The 17,463-nt window shown below is 51.0% G+C and overlaps 1 protein-coding gene across 13 annotated transcripts in view; it reads left to right on the forward strand.

Annotated features, from left to right (window-relative positions):
- Wnk2 (WNK lysine deficient protein kinase 2) overlaps positions 1-17,463 on the forward strand; it is a 107,981-nt gene that overhangs the window by 49,618 nt on the left and 40,900 nt on the right. For all 13 annotated transcript variants that reach the window (XM_050144364.1, XM_050144355.1, XM_050144356.1 and 10 more), the window contains exons 6-9: positions 2,730-2,818; positions 4,116-4,335; positions 11,391-11,682; positions 14,316-14,515. In XM_050144364.1, coding sequence (XP_050000321.1) covers positions 2,730-2,818; positions 4,116-4,335; positions 11,391-11,682; positions 14,316-14,515 — 801 coding nt within the window. The remainder of the gene's footprint in view (positions 1-2,729; positions 2,819-4,115; positions 4,336-11,390; positions 11,683-14,315; positions 14,516-17,463) is intronic.

Genomic DNA, 17,463 nt, shown 5'->3' on the forward strand with positions numbered 1-17,463 from the left:
GTTTTGCTTGTCACTGTGATTTCTGAGTTGATTTGAAAGCTTCAGCTGTGCAAACAGATTGGGCTGTCCTTTCTCTCTCTGGTGACCCTTAGGCTGGTGGAACAAACAGCCTCTGAGGTGGAGCAGCTGGGTCAGGGCTCTACTGTGCTGGCTCTCATGGTGTGTCATCTCTGTGCTCTTGGAGAGGCCAGCAGGCCCTCAGGGTATTCTCTGACCTGGCTTGTTGTGATCCCCTGTCCTTCCTGCATCCTCCTCAGGCAACCCAGTGGGACCCTGTGCTTTGTCTCCACTCCAGGTGCCTGGGTGGCAGAGGTTACCTCTGCAGGTATGTGTGGAGCCATGCATGGCCCAGGCACCCTTGTAGCTCCATCGTGGGCCCAGCCACCTTAAGGAGCCCTTTTGCAGATGGTAGGCAGCTCTTGCCTTTTGCTCTTAGATCCAGCGTATGTCACTTAGCTGCCTTGAGTCTCCCTGTGTGCACTATAGATAGGTGGTGACAGGCGAGAGTTCTTGGCTAGAGCCCTGGCCCAGAAGCCCACACAGGTATAAAGTTACTCCAGGGAGGCAGGGGTTATCTGCCAAGCAGGGTGTTGAAGGCCTGAGAGATCTTGGTGCTATTTATGTGGCATATGGGAAAGGAACCTTGGGCTTCAGGCTTGTCTTGTACACAGTAGGTAGCAGTTTGTCCTCTGGCCTGGGGACAGGAAGGGGCATCTTGGGCAGAAAACTGCACACTCTGGATAGCAGACAACACAAGGCTGGTCCTTCTGGGCTTCTTTACTCTTGTCTGCCCCAAATGGGACTTCAGCAGCCAGGTTCAGAGGGGTATTTCTGCCCTTTCTTCTCTCATCCCCTTCGTTCTCCCTCCCTCCTTCCCCTCTTTCCCTCTTCCCTTCCTTCTTTCTGTTTTATATTCTCCAGATAAAACAAAAAGGACAGGGATTTTAAAGGCTGAATCTTGCTGAAGGATGAAGCATGGGAGGGTTGAAGCTTTCAGTGTATTTTATTTTTTGTAATTAGTTGCTTCCTTCCCCCTGCAACTGAGGAGATTGTAAAGGAACCCTGCCAGCTCCTGCTTCTGATAGGGGAGATAGATATCTGTGCTTTCTGAGTGGCCACTGGTTCCCTCTCCCTTGCAAATCTCTTCCTGGCCTGTGGCCAGAAGCAGTGGCCATAAACAGTGTTCTTGACTCCCTGGGGAGGGGCTGATGTAGAGAAGAAGCCCAGGTGTGGGTTGAAAGGCCTGACTCTGTGGGAAGTGTGGAATCCACTGTAGCTGAGGCTCTTCACCAGGGGGAGGGGCAGCTTGTATGGTAGAGCCTGGGGCTCTGTCCAGAGGCTCTGTAGCCAAGCTGAGGGACAGCTTTGTGGATGCCCACTGCTGGGTCTGAAGCATCAGCATTGGCATCTACAGGCTGTGCTGAGTGTTTTTGCCAGATGGTGATCCTAGTGACAACATGGATGGGGGGCCCTGGCCTGAGTTTGAGCTGGGGATGCTCTACACCCCCAAGATGTCCTCTATTCAGACCCGAGTAGTAGGAACAATGGCTCCTGGCCTTGTGCTGAAGGGAAGAGCTTAGAGGGTCACAAGGCTTTTCCCTATTCTGCTTTCAAGCCTAGGGCTTGAGTGTGTTGCATCCACAGGCCTGGAGTTTCTCCCCCACTCCTCTGTGTGTGTTCACCTATGCAGGCGTGTGTGGGGCCAGAAGTTACCAATGTGTCTTTCTCAATTTGCTCTCCACATTATGTTTGAGACAGGGTCTCTTACTGAACCTAGATCTGAGGACTGGTTGGCCCATGAGTTCCCAGGATATGCCTATCTCTGCCTCTCCCAGTGCTGGGGTTATAGGCATCAGCCAACATGTCTGACTTTTCCTTGAGTGCTGGGCATCTGAACTCTGGTCCATGTGCTTCCCCAGCAATCATTTACTGCCTAAGCCGTCATCTGTCTTCAAGCATGTCTCATTTTCCTTCACTGCCTCCCATCCTGTCCTTATGGGGGCTTGCTTTTATATGTAGTATGTGCCGGCCTGCACCTCAGTAGTGTCACCAATTCTGAAGGGATGGGAACAGAACTGTGTGTCTGTCTGTCTCTCTGCTCCATGCCCAATAGCTCCCATTGCCCTGCCTTCTCTTCTGTGAGGTTTTCATCTCTAGTTGGTCCTTTGTATCTATAATTTCTGCTTGTCACCAGATGTTTTTTTTTTTCATCTACTGCACAGCTGCTATGAGTTTTACCCCTGCCCCTTGTCTCCAGCTTGCAGCATGCTCTCATTTCTGTCGACTTGTTTTTCTGCTGTGTGAGGAGTTAGTGTTTTCTTGCATCCTAGCATCTCCATTAGTTTCTGTTTATTTGTGACACGCTGTACCATTACAGCATCCCTGCTCTGTGTAAGATGTAGGAATGGCTCAGCCTGAAGGTCCTTGATGTTTCTTTGCCAAGATCTGTGGTGCTGACTAGGTACTCATCTTGGTTTTAAACAAAAGCTTGAGGAGACTGTAGACATACAGGCTCTTTATCACTCTTTCCTTTCCAGAACTCTGCCTCATAGCCTCCTCTGTTTCCCTGAACATAGCTCTACCCTCAACCCAATGAGGCCCCAGGCTCTATTGGGTCTCAGGACTCAGGCTGAGAAGTGCCCTGGGGAGCTGAGCCAGGGGAGGCACTGGGTTGTGTTGATGGTTCCTCCAGCTCTGGGTCATGCCAGATAACTCTTCTCTGTTCTCAGGGCATCAAGCCAGCCAGCTTCGAGAAGGTGCATGATCCTGAGATCAAGGAGATCATTGGCGAGTGCATCTGCAAGAACAAGGAGGAAAGGTGAGCACCGTAGGCTTGAGTGAGCTCGGCACCGTGGGCTCGGGTGAGCTCTGGCACCCTGGGCTCCGGGGTTCTCCAGCTGTCGTTTTGGGCCACATTCTCTGTGCAAACTTCCCAGGTCAGGCAGGCTGGCTCAGGCTATGTGACACCGAGCTTGAGAGTAGCTGTGAGCCGCGTAACACTCACATCCTTTCCTGACTCCTGAGATAGGCTCCTGATCCAGCCTCGAGTGGGCACCCAGACCTTTGCTCTGTCCTTTGCTTTCTCTCTAGTTGTTCCCACGTCCCCTTAAGGAACATCTCCATCCTAGGTTTCTCCTGAGCCTCAGCCCCGTCAGCCCTTCTGAACAGCAGGCTGTACATGGGAGTGTACTTGTTACAGCCGTCTCTCAGGCTGCATATTTCACCTCTGGACCCCCGAGTTGTTCTACAAACCCAATTCCTCTTCGGAACAGGATTGGTCTTCCCAGCTGGACAGCCAGGAAGCTAGGGTTGCCTTTTAGCCTTCTTAGCCCTCAAAACAATCTGGGATGTACTCACCCATCCACGTGATCCTCAGGGATTGGTAGGGATGGGTAGCTGGCGTTCGTTGCCATCAACACGATGCCCAGAGGAAGCCAGCTTTATGATAGAGGATGCTGTATGATAAACTGCATTTCTACTGGAGAAAAGTCCAGACACAGTAGTTAGGGACGTGTGTTTGGGAGGCATGACTTTCTGGACCTGGAAGTGATCATGTAGCAACACCTAGCTGCCAGATGACCTGGCCGGCTGGGTTCTGGCTCCGAACCCCTAGGTCTAGCAAGTCCTTACTTATGTCTGTCTGCCTCTCTTCTTCCACACCCCTTCCTCCCTACTGACCTCGCTGCTGCAGTGAGGTTCAGGGACCATGGATTCTTGGTGTGTGGAGGATTCTACTTCCTCTCGTTTACCCTGAGCCAGGAGTCTCTGATGAGGATCGAACACTCACCTGTACCTCAGCAGGATCCATTTCTAGCCTAGCAGGTGGCCTGGCACAGAGTATGTGTGTGTGGGGGGGCTATCTTAAAACATGATTGCAACAAGAAACAAAAGTATATCAGATCCTAATTTCTCAGCATTTCCTGGGGATTAAGGAATGCTCATGTGCACACCTGTGTCCTGCCCCTGAGGGCAGAGGCTGCCCACCAGGAATGAAGTGGAAGAACTTTCTAGCATAACCTGCTCAGCGTGCTGGGTGCTGACCTGATATTGTACCTGTAGATGGGTGTGGAAGCCCCTTGTCCCTGAGCCCTGCCTGGGAGTCACTTTCTCTCCAGGTATGAGATCAAGGACCTGCTGAGCCATGCCTTCTTCGCGGAGGACACGGGCGTCCGGGTGGAACTTGCAGAGGAGGACCATGGCAGGAAGTCTACCATCGCCTTGCGGCTTTGGGTGGAAGACCCCAAGAAGCTAAAGGGCAAGCCCAAAGACAATGGAGCCATAGAGTTTACCTTTGACTTGGAGAAGGAGACCCCTGATGAGGTGGCCCAGGAAATGGTAAGGTGCATACAAAGGGGCTCAGAATACCCATGGGCGAGTTTGGGATAAAACAAAATTGAAAAAAAAAAATCACAAATCAATTGCTTTTCCAGAAGGGCATGTGCCCCCAGGGGAATGGCCAGCATGCATGGGAGGGTCGGGGGCAGTCCTGAGAAAGGGCTTGGAGTCCCTGTGGTGCGGTCAGGTGTGTATGTGTGCAATGGCAGGAAGGCTAAAGCTCTCCACTGCACAGGCCCTGGGAGACAAGGTGAGCATCTGGGACACAGTCCAGGGAAGGCGTCTGATGCCAAGGGGAGAGTGACAGGCCCTGATTGCCTTGACCAAACGCTCTGCCAATTTGCTCCAGGACTGCGGCTTTGAACATGGGGTTTGTCCCTCCTGCTTTGGGGATATTCTTGTTTTGTTTTGGGTTTTGGTACTTTGACACCTCAAGGGGTGATAGAAGAACACCGATGTGTCCCACTGCCTGTCTGTGGGTGAGGAGGGGAGCCCCCTTTTCTGCTTGGAATGTCAGACTGGGCCTCAGGAAGGGACATTGAGCCTGGTGGGGTGCCAGGGAAGGAGAAGGAACAGAACAACCCTTACAGGGCAAGGCGTGGCTTGGGCCCAGGCTCTGCAGCACTGCTGTGGTACCCTAACATCTAGAGAGGCGAGTAGCCAGGGCATAGGGATTTCTAGGGCCTGGATGCCAGACTAGATTATTCTACTCAGTTCTCTGGGCCAGCAGCATCCAGAATGGTAGATATGACACACAAGTACCTGCTAAGATTTAGGTAGTTTAAAATTTAATTGCAGTTTAAACTTTGGTCTCATTGGCCACATTTCAAGTGTTTAATACTGTACAAGATAGGTGGGTGACTCTTCAACCATGTGGGACATTTTCATTATAAACGACTTGTACCACTGACATGCTGCTCTGTGTCTGAGGGAAGTCAGAGAGAGAGAGAGAGAGGTGTGTGTGTGTGTGTGTGTGTGTGTGTGTGTGTGTGTGTGTCCTTACCAGGTTGAGGAATGCGTTTGCAAGGCACAGAGGTGAATGCCTGGTTGCCTGGTTTCAGGCTACAACAAGCTGAGGACACCATGCTTGGCCAGGAGACCAACATCTGTGCTGTTGGTTACAAAGGATGAATCAACTTAGATAAGAGTAGAAGGATGCAGACATGACGATCTGTGTGGAGACAGTGTAAGCAGCAGAAGCACTCCACAGGGGACGGGAGTCCAGAAAGGCCTCCAGGTGCAGTAAAGGAGGGGGCAAATAGAAGTCAGGATGCCACTACTATCCAGAGGGAAGACAGCAGGCATGAACCAGAGCCTGACATGGCTGTCACAGAGGTTCTTTAAATTTATTTTACAATAAGATTTTTTTCTTTTTTTGGAGGTACTGGGGGCTGACCCTAGAGCCACTCTGTCTCTAAAGTGTATTTCAGCCCCCTTTTACTTTTATACCCCCCACTCCCCGCTAAGGTTTGAACCCAGGGCCTTAGAATCCAGTTAGGCAAGTGTTCTACTACAGTGCCATGCTGCCTTTTGACATTTTATTTTGAAACCCTTCTCACTAGTTTGCCTAGGCTGACCTTGAACTCACTCTATCTCAGACATGCCTTGAACTTTTGATCCCTCTGTCTCAAGTCCCCAAGCAACTGGGATTATAGTCTTGCACCACTATGCCCAGCTCCTAAATGAGCTTTCTATGAACAGAGCACATCTATTGAAAACTTAAGTCTCAAGTCACAGAATGATGGGTTCCTTGTTTCTCCTGTCAGGAGAAGTGGGCATGTCCCTGTGGGGCTGGTTTCTCCTGTCAGGAGAAGTGGGCACATCCCTGTGGGGCTGGTTTCCTTGGAGTGTGTGAGTGCTCAGGTCAGATGAGAGGGGCTCCATGGGTCTTGTGTCCACTCTGCCTTAAGACTACATTTCTACGGCATGTGGCCCAGGATACATGGTGGGTTTCGTTTTTGTACAGAGGTCAATGCAGGAAGGAGAAATGGCCTGGCAGCAGGGCTTCGGCATCCGTGACTCCAGGGGAGCTGGGGTGGAAAGGAGACACTCAGGATGAGCTTAGGTCCTGGTGCCACAGCCGCAGGCTGGAGTGCTCCTGGTGAACCCTCTCGATGTGGCCTTCTGAAGTACAACTGAGTGCAGGGTCTCACCTCCAGCTTCTGGAGGGAAAACAGACCTCCAGGGCTGCCAGTGTGCTAGACAGGGCTGTATCTCCCCTGTGCAGCAGCTGTGTGGTGTAGTAAGGATGAGGATGGATGTGACGCATTATTGCTGAGCTGAAGTCTAGGCTGGCTTCTCTGGGCAGGCTGTACCATCATCTCAAGATACACAAAGCAGTCACCCGTGTGACCAGGCCAACCCACTTTCTCAAAGCTTGCCTCTGATCCCATTCCAGGCAGAGGAGCTTCTACTGTGAACACATCTCACAGGACTCTTTAGCTCCATGCTTCTTGGGGGTCTTCCGTGGCTCACAGTGGTAGCCAATAGTAGCTAGATATGGTACACTGTGTTTTTCCAATTCAGTTGTCAAGAGTGTATACATTCAGCCAGCTACCCGCACACGTTTCTATTCACTGATGCTAACAGCTGTCATTCCATGCTTTTTATTGAGAACAGTAAGCCTTTTGTGAAGTGGCATGCCCCTACAGACAGTGTGGCAGCTGGAGTTAAGTGTCAGCTACTTCCTGAGAGCTTACTGTGGACACTGTGCTGGCCCTTGGTACTGGCCTGGGAATGATAGACGTGGGAAGGATTGGAGGGAGAGTCTCCTGTGTGTGTCGAAGGAAGAAATCCTGGGGAAACCACACTGTTTTGGCCTTGCAAGGAATGTCTGTTGAGGCCACCAGAGTAAGAACAGGGATCATAATTGGTCATTGTAGTTTCAATATGGCAGAGTCTCTTTAGGTAAAAATAACATGCTTGCCTTCATAGATGAGGCCAGCGCTGCATTACAAATGTGCTTCTGCCTGCTCTGGACTGGGCCAGGCAGGGCATGAGGTATCTGGGAGCAGAGCCTTGGATCAGGGGCTACAGGGATATCTACAGTGTGATAAGGGGCTGTTGGGCTCAGTGTAATTGATTCCAGCATGGATGGTTCTTCCAGGATTATGCCTCAGCTTCTCATTTGTAGTCAGTTCCCTGAAAGACAGTGTCCTAAACCCAGGTGAACCCTGTGCGCCCTGCCTGGATGCTGCTTCACTGCTTCCAAAGCAGTTGACACCCAAGGCTCTATTGTGTCTCTGCTTGTCATCAGGTGGAGGACAGGACTTCCCACAGGATAGGGCTACTGTGGGTCGGTCACCTTAGCTGGTCCTTGCCTTTTGGCTGAAGTCCCAGGCTATGTTCCTGTATTAGTTCCAGGGAAGTCCCTGGGCCCAGCACCTTCTTGTGAATCTTCTCCCCTCCCACACCTTATCTCCTTCTCCTGCCTCAAACTATGTTTTATTTCTGTTATAAGGCATGGCATCTATAAAAAGGGCATCCATGTAGAAAGGACATGACTTGTATCAACTTAAAGAATAATAATAAATGCCAGATGGTGGTGGTACACACCTTTAATCCCAGCACTTGGGAGGCAGAGGCGGGTGGATCTCTGAATTTGAGACCAGCCTGGTCTACAGAGCAGGTACCAAAACAACCGGGACTACACAGAGAAACCTTGTCTCAAAAAATAATGTAGTAGTAGTAGTAGTAGTAGTAGTAGTAGTAGTAGTAGTAGTAGTAATAATAATAATAATAATAATAATAATCAATGTGTATCCCCACTCTGGCAAGCCTTGTCGCCACATGTTGCAAATTGAAAGCTCTACATTTTCCCTGTGAGGGCTGTTTTGTGAACAGCCACACATGGCCCATCTCCTAACTCTGTCATGCTCTTACTGGGCCTTAGGATGGGTCCTGGACCCTAGGAAACTTGTCAAGGTTCCAACTTTGCCCTTCTTCATTTTGCGTGTTTAAAACCCTAAGGTCATTACTGTCCAGGCCACCAGTCCCTCCCTGGGCTGCAGAGAGAGTCACCAGTTAGCAACACTTGAGTCTGGCTAAGATCCTAGACTCTGGAGGCTACACAGGTGTGAGGTGTCGCAGGCACCCCAGAATCCAGATGAGACCTGCTGGAGCCACCAGGAGGGGGATGAAGATGAAGATGTGTTATAGGGTGGGGATGTAGGTCTGCATGGCAAAATGAGGTTAAGTATGGCAGGTTCTCGGGTTACTGGGCAAGAGGCAGCTAGGCCCATCCTAGAGGTGATGGAAGTGTTGCAGAAAATGGAAATAACTGTGGCATATGTGAGGGGTGTTCTCTTTGCCAACCCTGGTCAGGTAGTCCTTGCCCAGGAGAGACATGGAACCTCAGAGCAAGCATCCTACAAAATGGCAAGAGTGGCCACCTGTCTTTAATATGAACTGAGGCTGCTTGGGACTTTACGGATGGCATGCTTCCTGCCCTGCTGGCCGCCTTTGTAGACCTGCTCCAGGGATCAGCACCTGCCTTGGGCCACTCACTCTGGATCACAACTGATGTGGGTCATTCTAGCCTGTCCAGCGCCAGCTGCCTCACAAAGGTCTCTGTGGTCGGACTTGAAGTCCCTAGAAAGAGGCTGCTGTGGTTCTAAGGACAGAAGACCTCTCATCTGGTCTCCTCTGGAGTCTCATCTCTGGGGGTGTGGACTGTCCTGTTGTTGGGAAGATGGCAGCTGAACCACAGGCCCTGAGAGTAGGCGATACCACAGAGGATTCTGTGTCCTCTGGCCTCCCCTCTTTGAACCCTTTCCTTGGCCACATACCCAGACTGCTTATGCCTGTGCTGGGGTCAGTGAGGCTTTCACCTAGGACATTTTCATGGGGAATCTCTCTCACCAGCATAATTGTCTTTCAAAATAAACTGCTTTGAGATGATCTGGACCAGCTCCCTGGGAGGACTCCCACCTCTACCACGTACTGTTTGAGAGTGAGCTGCTGCTTAGCGCCCATCACCCCGAGTGCATTCCTGCCTGTTGTTTCCTATGAAGCAGGGGTTTTCCTGTGTTCAGAACCTAAATGTCATCAGCACGCCACCACCATCCCTTCCCCAGGCTGCACAGATCTTTGGTGTCCAAATGTTGGGCCACTATTACGGGGCTCCTCAGCTCTTCAGTCCCCTACCTTCTGTGGCCTGACACTTGGGAAGAACTCAGATGCCCCCTGGGGTAGGTGATACACCCTAGGAATCTTTGTCACTGCGGCCTGCCTGGGGGCACATGCTTCTGTCCACTCTGTTGTGGAGGATACTTGCTCTGAGGGAACACTTCTGCTTAGATGTTGGCAACCTCACAGCAGACTACCCCAGCTATACTGCTCAGAGTTCTCCAGCCTATGCAGTCCTCAGTCTGGGGGGAGCAGGTGGCTTAGGGCCTTTCATGAGGCACAGTCAGGTGTCAGCCAGGGCTTGTGGCCGTGTAGCAGAGTTTCCTGCTCGTGGGTCTCCAGAGAGGGCAACTTATGATGTGGCTTCACCCCGAGCAGTAATGTCTGAGAGAAAAGAGGTGTGGTAGGTGTAGGGACATGCAGAGAGACAGTTGTGGAAAGAAAGAAACAGAAGGGGTGAGTGAGACCCTCCGTACTTCCCTACCTATTCCATAGGATAGATGTCCTCCTTGCTCCCACAGGTGGTCTGCAAACTGCTTGTACAAACCGTGTGCTGGGATTTGCAGGAATGCCCTTTACAGCATCACTGTGTTGCTGCTCATTCTGATGTTCCCATGTCCTGGATTTGCCCCAGTACCAGCTCCCATGCCACTTTGCACGTCCCTGTCCTTCCCTGAGCATGTCCAGGCAGTTGGCTCGTCTTCCTTGACCTGCCCAGCCCTGAGCTACTGTGCCAGGGGCAGCTCTGGTTTCCTGTGGCCTCTCAGGATTGTGGATGTTGTTGCTGGGCCCTCAGGGTAGACACACTTGACGGGGACATGTTATCTGCATGTTTATACACAAGTGCCATCGTGTGCCTCTAGGTTCATCCATGACTGTCTCACTGATAGTACGGGGACCAAGCAGTGCCATGGGTCTATTCCACATTCCGGCCTTTCTGTGTGGGAGGAGCCTGGCTGTCTCAGGCAGTCACCGCCCTCTGACTGTGCTGCCCATCACACGTGTGCTTTGTATTATGTACAGTTCCCACACCAGGACACCCCTGTTTCCCTACCCTGCAATGTTCCAGTCAAGAGCCCACCTGATCTCTTTTAAAATTTATTTTTCTTGTTGTGCATGGGGGTGCACACCTTTAATCCCAGCTGTCAGGAAGCAGAGGCAGGTGGATCTCTGAGTTCAAGGTCAGCCTGGTCTACATAGCTAGGGATACACAGTGAAACCTTGTCTTTTAAAAAAAAATCAATTTTTTTCTTTTAAAAAAAGATTTATTTTTAGTTTATGTGTATAGGGGCGGGGTGGTGGCAGTAGTGGTAATACACACATGTGTGCAGTGCCCCCAGAGTCCAGAAGAGGGTGTTGGATCCCCTGCAGCTGGAATTCCTTGTGAGGTCGTGAACTCTGGTCTTCTTCATTGAGTCCTCTCTCTAGCATCCCCACTCAGTCTCTCTAGAACTGAGGTCTTCATGAAGGGAAGGAACCCAATCCCGACTCTTCACTAGTCGCTATCAGCCCCTGTAGTCCAGCTAACAGAGCTTTAGTAGGGACCTGTGTCTCAGGAAGTGACTTTGCCACAGATATTCCCAGTGAGCTCACTGTGTTTCCTGGAGATCGTGGAATACTCTGCTGGTGGAGGGGGTTTAGGGTTTTGCCAGGCCCAGATGGTCCCCATACTGCTTGCCAATGACCAAATGGGTCTCCTCTTTCCAGGTCAGGGTTTATGAGGTCAGTGAATATTTGCTGGGCATGAACTGCCACCCCACCGCTGGAGCCTTTAAACTTCAAAGGCAGGCATTGGGAGTCGGCACTCATGAGGGAACTGAGGAGTCCTGAGAACGGAGGCGGTAGATAGTAGGGTGTTACGTGTGTGTAAGTAGTGCGTGCAAGATGGCTGATCCCCAGGATGCTTGACCTTGTGTCTACCTTTGCAGATTGATTCTGGATTTTTCCATGAGAGTGATGTGAAGATTGTGGCCAAGTCCATCCGTGACCGGGTAGCGCTAATTCAATGGCGGCGTGAGAGGATCTGGCCTGCTCTGCAGTCTCAGGAGCCAAAGGACTCAGGCAGCCCTGACAAGGCCAAGGGTCTACCAGCGCCCCTGCAGGTCCAGGTGACCTACCATGCACAGAGTGGTCAGCCTGGACTGCCAGAACCTGAGGAGCCTGAGGCTGACCAGCATCTCCTACCCCCTACCTTGCCAGCTAGCGTTACCTCCTTAGCCTGTGAGTACCTGGAATGGGGTCACCATGGCCAACTGTGTCCTTCCTTCTACCACAACCAGCATAACCAACTTCAGGGCAAAGCCAAACAGAGTCCTTATCTTTTATTACAAAACTCTGTGAGAAAGGCAGGTACCTGGTAAGCTCCTGCCTCAGTCTGGTGAGCCCCAGTCTGTTCTCAGGTAACTGGGTCTGTTGGTTTTAGCTATAGGTGGTCCCCTGAAGCTTCGGTCTCCTGTTCCAAGGTCACTTCTTGCTAGCCACCTTGGTGCTAGGGGACATGGTGATCTTTTAAGGGGTAATAGGGCTAACAGATGGCCCCTAGGTGCTAGGACACATGGGTGCTGGTCCTTGGCAAGCCCAGGCTTGTTCCCCCTGCCTGCCCTGTAGGGTGTGGACGGTTGTTTCAGGGAAAAGATTGGGTTTTCAGTACATTCCTCAGTGACTCCTGACCAGAGGGGTTAAAGCTTGCTAGAGTCTGGCTTCTCAGGTCAGATGTCCATGGCCTCGTAGGCTCTGATAGAGCCATTTCCACCTCGGCTTCACATTGTCAATCTGTGGACTGGCAACTGGTTCTTTATTCTCTGGGAGGATCAGTTCTGGCCTCATCAGGTCAAGTGAGGTACCATCACCCAGTCTTTGAAGTGGGTGACTGTGCAATGGACTGAGTGGTGGCTGTCTTAACTAGGGTGCTTATCACTAGGATACTAGCAGAGATAAGAGATAAGAGTATCTCTGCTAGTATCTTCTATAGAAACCTCTGAGACCGCTTGTCCCTCTACAAAGAGTTGTTTTTCTTGAGGTAGATTGGATGCAGGCTTCATCGGAGCCCATCCTGAGAGGATCCAGGACTTTTTCAGGATAGGCGGTCAGTGCCCTGCTTGCCTTCCGTGTTCGAAAACTCAGCAATGAGCTGAGACAGGAGACATGGCTTTGCCCACTTTGTGAACCAGCCTGGAACAGATCAGCAGGGCCCAGTGACCTGCCCGGGCCAATATTTGAGATTGTTCATGTGGAAAGACTGAGACCCTGTTTATTTAATATGCAGCCCCCCTCATTCATGGCTCCAGTAGCTTCCAAGACGACTACTTAGATGCAAATGAGCAGCCCTCACTTTGAAGTGCTTTGCCCACTATTTACTGCTTTCCAAGCTGAGCTCTGCCTCTCATACCCGGTTTGGGATCTCTAAACAATGTCCCTCTTGTGGTCAGATGCTGAAGGTCGGGGTGACCCAATATGAGAAAATCCCACGGAGATGGAGAGAGAAAAGGCAGTGAGCTCGTGTTAGGTGTAGGACGTCTCTGCCACCAGATCCCTTTCCTGTGTGACTCAGGACACCCAAGGGCTAAGCACAGAGGCCGAAAGCCTTCTCAGAGGGCTTTTGCTCACTAACTATATATTTTTTTTTAAATAGATGGCTGGTACTTATCTTTCATAATTTTAAACCCCTAAGGGTTTGCAGGCAAGTCACTTACCCTCCCAGAGGCAACAGATGCTGCAAGTCTTTTAACTGCCTTCCAGAGATGATCTGCATATATCCACATGTGGATGGACACAAACACACACAGGCAGATAGCGCTCTCTCTCTCTCTCTCTCTCTCTCTCTCTCTCTCTCTCTCTCTCTCTCTCACACACACACACACACACACACACACACACACACACCTGTGTTGGGGGGGTACCTTGCTACATGAACTTTCAATATTCTTGCACCAGCAGCCCCGCCTAAGCTGAGCAGGTAGCTTCTACTGCCATAACACTTGTGTTGAGGACCCTGACCGCACAGCTATTGTGGGGGGCAGTAGCCATCTCCAAAAATGAAATTTTAATTAGACAAGTCATCTGTACAAATTACTTGCAGTATTTAAAGTGTTGCACACCTGGCGGGAGATGGTGCCTCTTGAATCTTGTTAGCCTGAGGGTCGCCTTCTTTTCTTCTCCCCCTCCCTCTTCCACTCCCTTCCCCCCCCCCCCTTCTGTCTAGGTAGAAATGGTCACTCTAATGAGCAGTTGGCTCATTAAAAACTAGAGCTGCTTGTCTAATTGGTTTTGCCCAATTAAACATCAGCATTCCTTATGTTTTCCTAGGTTGAAATCACTCTTTGGAAAAATTGGTAGTGCAGAGCCACAAGACTCGCCCCTCACTTGGCTTAAATCATCAGTGGACAGAGTACTCACTCTGAAAGGCAACCCCTTGTGCAAATAGCTGGGTGTTTTGGTGGCAAATTGTAAAGCCTGTGGCTTTTGGAATCTGGAAGCAGTAACCTCAAAGTGCTGTTTCAGATGGGTTTCTGGGTTTCATTCTTCACTGGCTGACTATGTGGGCAGGCTGTCTTGCCAAGTACCATCTGAGAAGGGCAGCCTCTGCACCTGCAAACCAGAGTGGGCAGGGAATGACAGGATTTGCTCCCAGTGGGCTAGCTAACCTTGCCTACCCCAGCGTCAGGCCAGGGACACAGGAGGCCTGAGATCTCGTGCTGCTGCCTAGCAGGTAACAGTTTAAACAGTATTCGTGAAAGCAGCCCAGACCTAGTCTTGATGAAGGAATCCGGGAACAAGCCATTCCGCTTGCCTGAAGCACCAGGGAGATGGCATTTAGAGGTGTACACACTAACTTCTACTTTGGTCCTCCCCAGCGGACAGCACTTTCGACAGTGGCCAGGGCTCCACTGTGTACTCGGACTCCCAGAGCAGCCAGCAGAGCATGGTGCTCAGCTCCCTCGTGGACACGACTCCAACCCCAGCCTCGTGTGTGTGCAGCCCCCCTGTGAGTGAGGGGCCTGGCCTGACCCACAACCTGCCTGCACTAGGGGCTTTCCAGCAGCCGGCCACTGTGGTGAGTTTGAGAGCCACCCTGCTCTGTCCTCTTTGCCTCTTGTCTGGACTGTGCTATGGTCGGGTTAGAGTGCCCTATGGTCGACTCCCAGCCACATTTCCCTTGGAGACCTGAAGATGCAATTCATCTTTTCTGGGAGCTGAAGAGCTATAGGCTGAGGGGCCTTAGATGTGAAGAACCCCTGGATAAAGAGTATGGAATATCTGGAAACAGACCTTAGGGTAACTGTGACTCGGAGAACTGTGATAGAACCAACCAGCCTTATCCTGAGGTTGTCACCGGTACCACACAGGTGCATGATGCTGGCACATTGGGGTCTTTCCTGGTCTATCCCAGAGATGACAGAAATGTATCATTTGTGATAACGGAGCTTTGGAATTTGTCTCTGTCCATTCTCCTAGGGAATAGCCGAGACCCCCTGGCATGTCTCCCTCAGGTAGCGGAGCTGTTGAAAGTTGGGGATGAAAATGGGGTTGAAGCAGGGAGGCATTTTCAGTATTTGCACAGGGCACCAGAGGCTCAGGCTTTGAGGATGTCTGACAGGCAGTGTGTGAGATCTGGGAAGTGGATGATGAAGGAGGGGTCAAGCAGGACATTTACTCTGTTTTATGTTTGTGTCTGTGGCATATGCAGGTACACACACCCTTGCATGTACACATGGAGGACTGAGACCCATGTCCAGAGTCTATACCTTACTTTTTCAGACAGGGTTTCTCACTGAGCTTGGAGTTCACTGGCTGGCCAGCAGGTCCTGCTGTCTCCCACCTCCCAGCACTGAGCACAGGTGTACTCTGCCACTTGCCCTCTTACCTAGGTGCTGAGGATCCAAACTCAAGTCCTTGTGCTCCCATGGCAAGCCCTGTCTGTGATTGTTGCCTTTTTTCTAAACATTGAAAAATGCTTGTTTCACAACCCTAAGAACTCAGCTTGAAAATTTGCCTGTGACCTGAGTGGTGGAGCTGGGTCCTCAGAGGGTGATTTAGACCCCCCCCTGGGTGGGTTCTGTCTTCCAGGGTCACTTGGGAGCCCCCACCTGGTAAGCTGGTAGCCCCTGTTGTCACACAGTCTCGGACCGTGATGGCTTCTTGGCACAGACTGAACGCTAGTTCTGCGATCTCTGTCCTCTGCACACGCAGGCAGGCGCTCTTCTTCCTCATGTCCACATCGGATTGAGCAGCTAGAAAGGCCCAACAGGCCTTTTGGAAAAGCAATTGACACCGTGGATCGTGTCTGCCTCTGCTTCTCTGAGCCCTGGGATTCACCGTGATGCGCACATTTGCAATTTTATTTGTAATTTTATTCATTTCCCAAAATGAAATGAGGTTTGATTTTAAATGGCCGGAAGACCTCATGCAATAGGACTTGCTGCCCCAGAGGCTGCTCGGCTAGGGCTGAGCCGGAATGTCCTGCCTGCCTCTCTCACACCTTCAGTCATGGTTAGCGCTACCTTAGGCCTTGGGATGTACTAGCTGCCCTGGTCCTCACCCCATCCACGCTGACCTATGCTTCCTTATCGACCTAGCTGATCTTACTATCCACATGTTAATCAGGAAACTGAGCAGAGAGATCACAACTGCAGACTCGGGCTAGGGTTCTTGGTTCTCTTTCCCTGCCTCCTGATGTAAAGACAACTTAACACAGGAAGGATGGCTTGTGGAGGCTATATCCCGACCTCTTGATGTTTCTGGAGAAGGCCACTATGGTGATATGCGTCAGGATCCAGTGGGATAAACAGACAGGGGCAATGAGGAGGAGGAAGAGGAAATGGAAGACCATCAGGAGTAAGGGGTCACTAGACTCTGCCTTAGCTCCTGAGCCATGGATAGTGGCCGGAGCTCATAAATGGACAGTCTGTCCTGGCCTGGTCTAGTTGGACCAACTCATCTGTCTATGGTTTTAGGTGAACCCAGCTTTGAGACGGGATCCCAAACGTGCCTGCTCCCCACATTCTTGCCCAGAGCACCAGGAAAGGGGAAGTGAGAGTGTTTTAGAGATCCCTGCCTCTGTGCTATGCAGCACATCTTAGAGAAGTCTGCTGGAGAGCAGTGGACATCAGTCCCTCTTCCGAACCATGAACTTGGGTTCAGATATGTTCCCCACAGCCTTCTAGTGTCCTCATTGTTGTGAAGTAAATCCTGGACAACCAGAGATTTTCCCATAAGTACTATGGGGTCTGTCTCTGCACAATGAATATGGTTGGAGAGCTGAACTTAGCAACATGGGACTGCAGAGGACATGAGGTTTGTTCCCAACACTCACGTGGTGGCTCCCGACCATCTGTAACTCTAGTTCTATGAGCTCTGATACCTAATTCTGGCCTCCTTGGGTTCCAGGCATGCGTGTGGTACACAGACATACATGCAAGCAAAATATCATACACATAAAAAAACAAAACAAAGTCCAAAAAAAAAACCCCAGAATATTGACAAAGTAGCAGCCATTCCTTAACCTCGGCATTCTTGGGCTGATTTCCTGTTCTTTTGCTAGCTGCATGGACCAGTGCCCTCCCCGTGTGCCTCCCTGTTTCTGTCCCCTTGTGACTGAGTCTCAGAGGGCCTCTCCTTGCCAAGGGCCTCGCTGTTCTGGTTTTGTTCCCATGGCTGTGTGTCCTCCCCAGCAGCCACAAACTGTATGATCCCATCTCTCCATATGCATTGGCTCATCCTTCTTAGTCCCAGTCGTCACTGGAAATGAGCTGCCCACAGTCTAAAGCCTAAGGAGTCTTTCTCCACGGTGCTGAAAAACCTCTATGATGATCTTTTTACATGGCTGCATAATACTCCATGGGACTTGTGTTCTAGAACATTCCCTGTCTGGGAGCTGTGGCCATATGATGTGGCTTTTCAGTATTGGTGATGGCATTGTAGGGCCACCACACCTGGCTTCTGCTGAGTCACCTTCCTGGGAACAAGGTTCCTGGTGGGGAGGGGGCTGGGCACAGGGACAAG

Source organism: Alexandromys fortis, unplaced genomic scaffold (assembly GCF_014885135.2).
Source record: "Alexandromys fortis isolate MF-2015 unplaced genomic scaffold, M_Fortis_MF-2015_v1.1 scaffold_1, whole genome shotgun sequence".
NCBI classification, from domain to species: domain Eukaryota; kingdom Metazoa; phylum Chordata; class Mammalia; order Rodentia; family Cricetidae; genus Alexandromys; species Alexandromys fortis.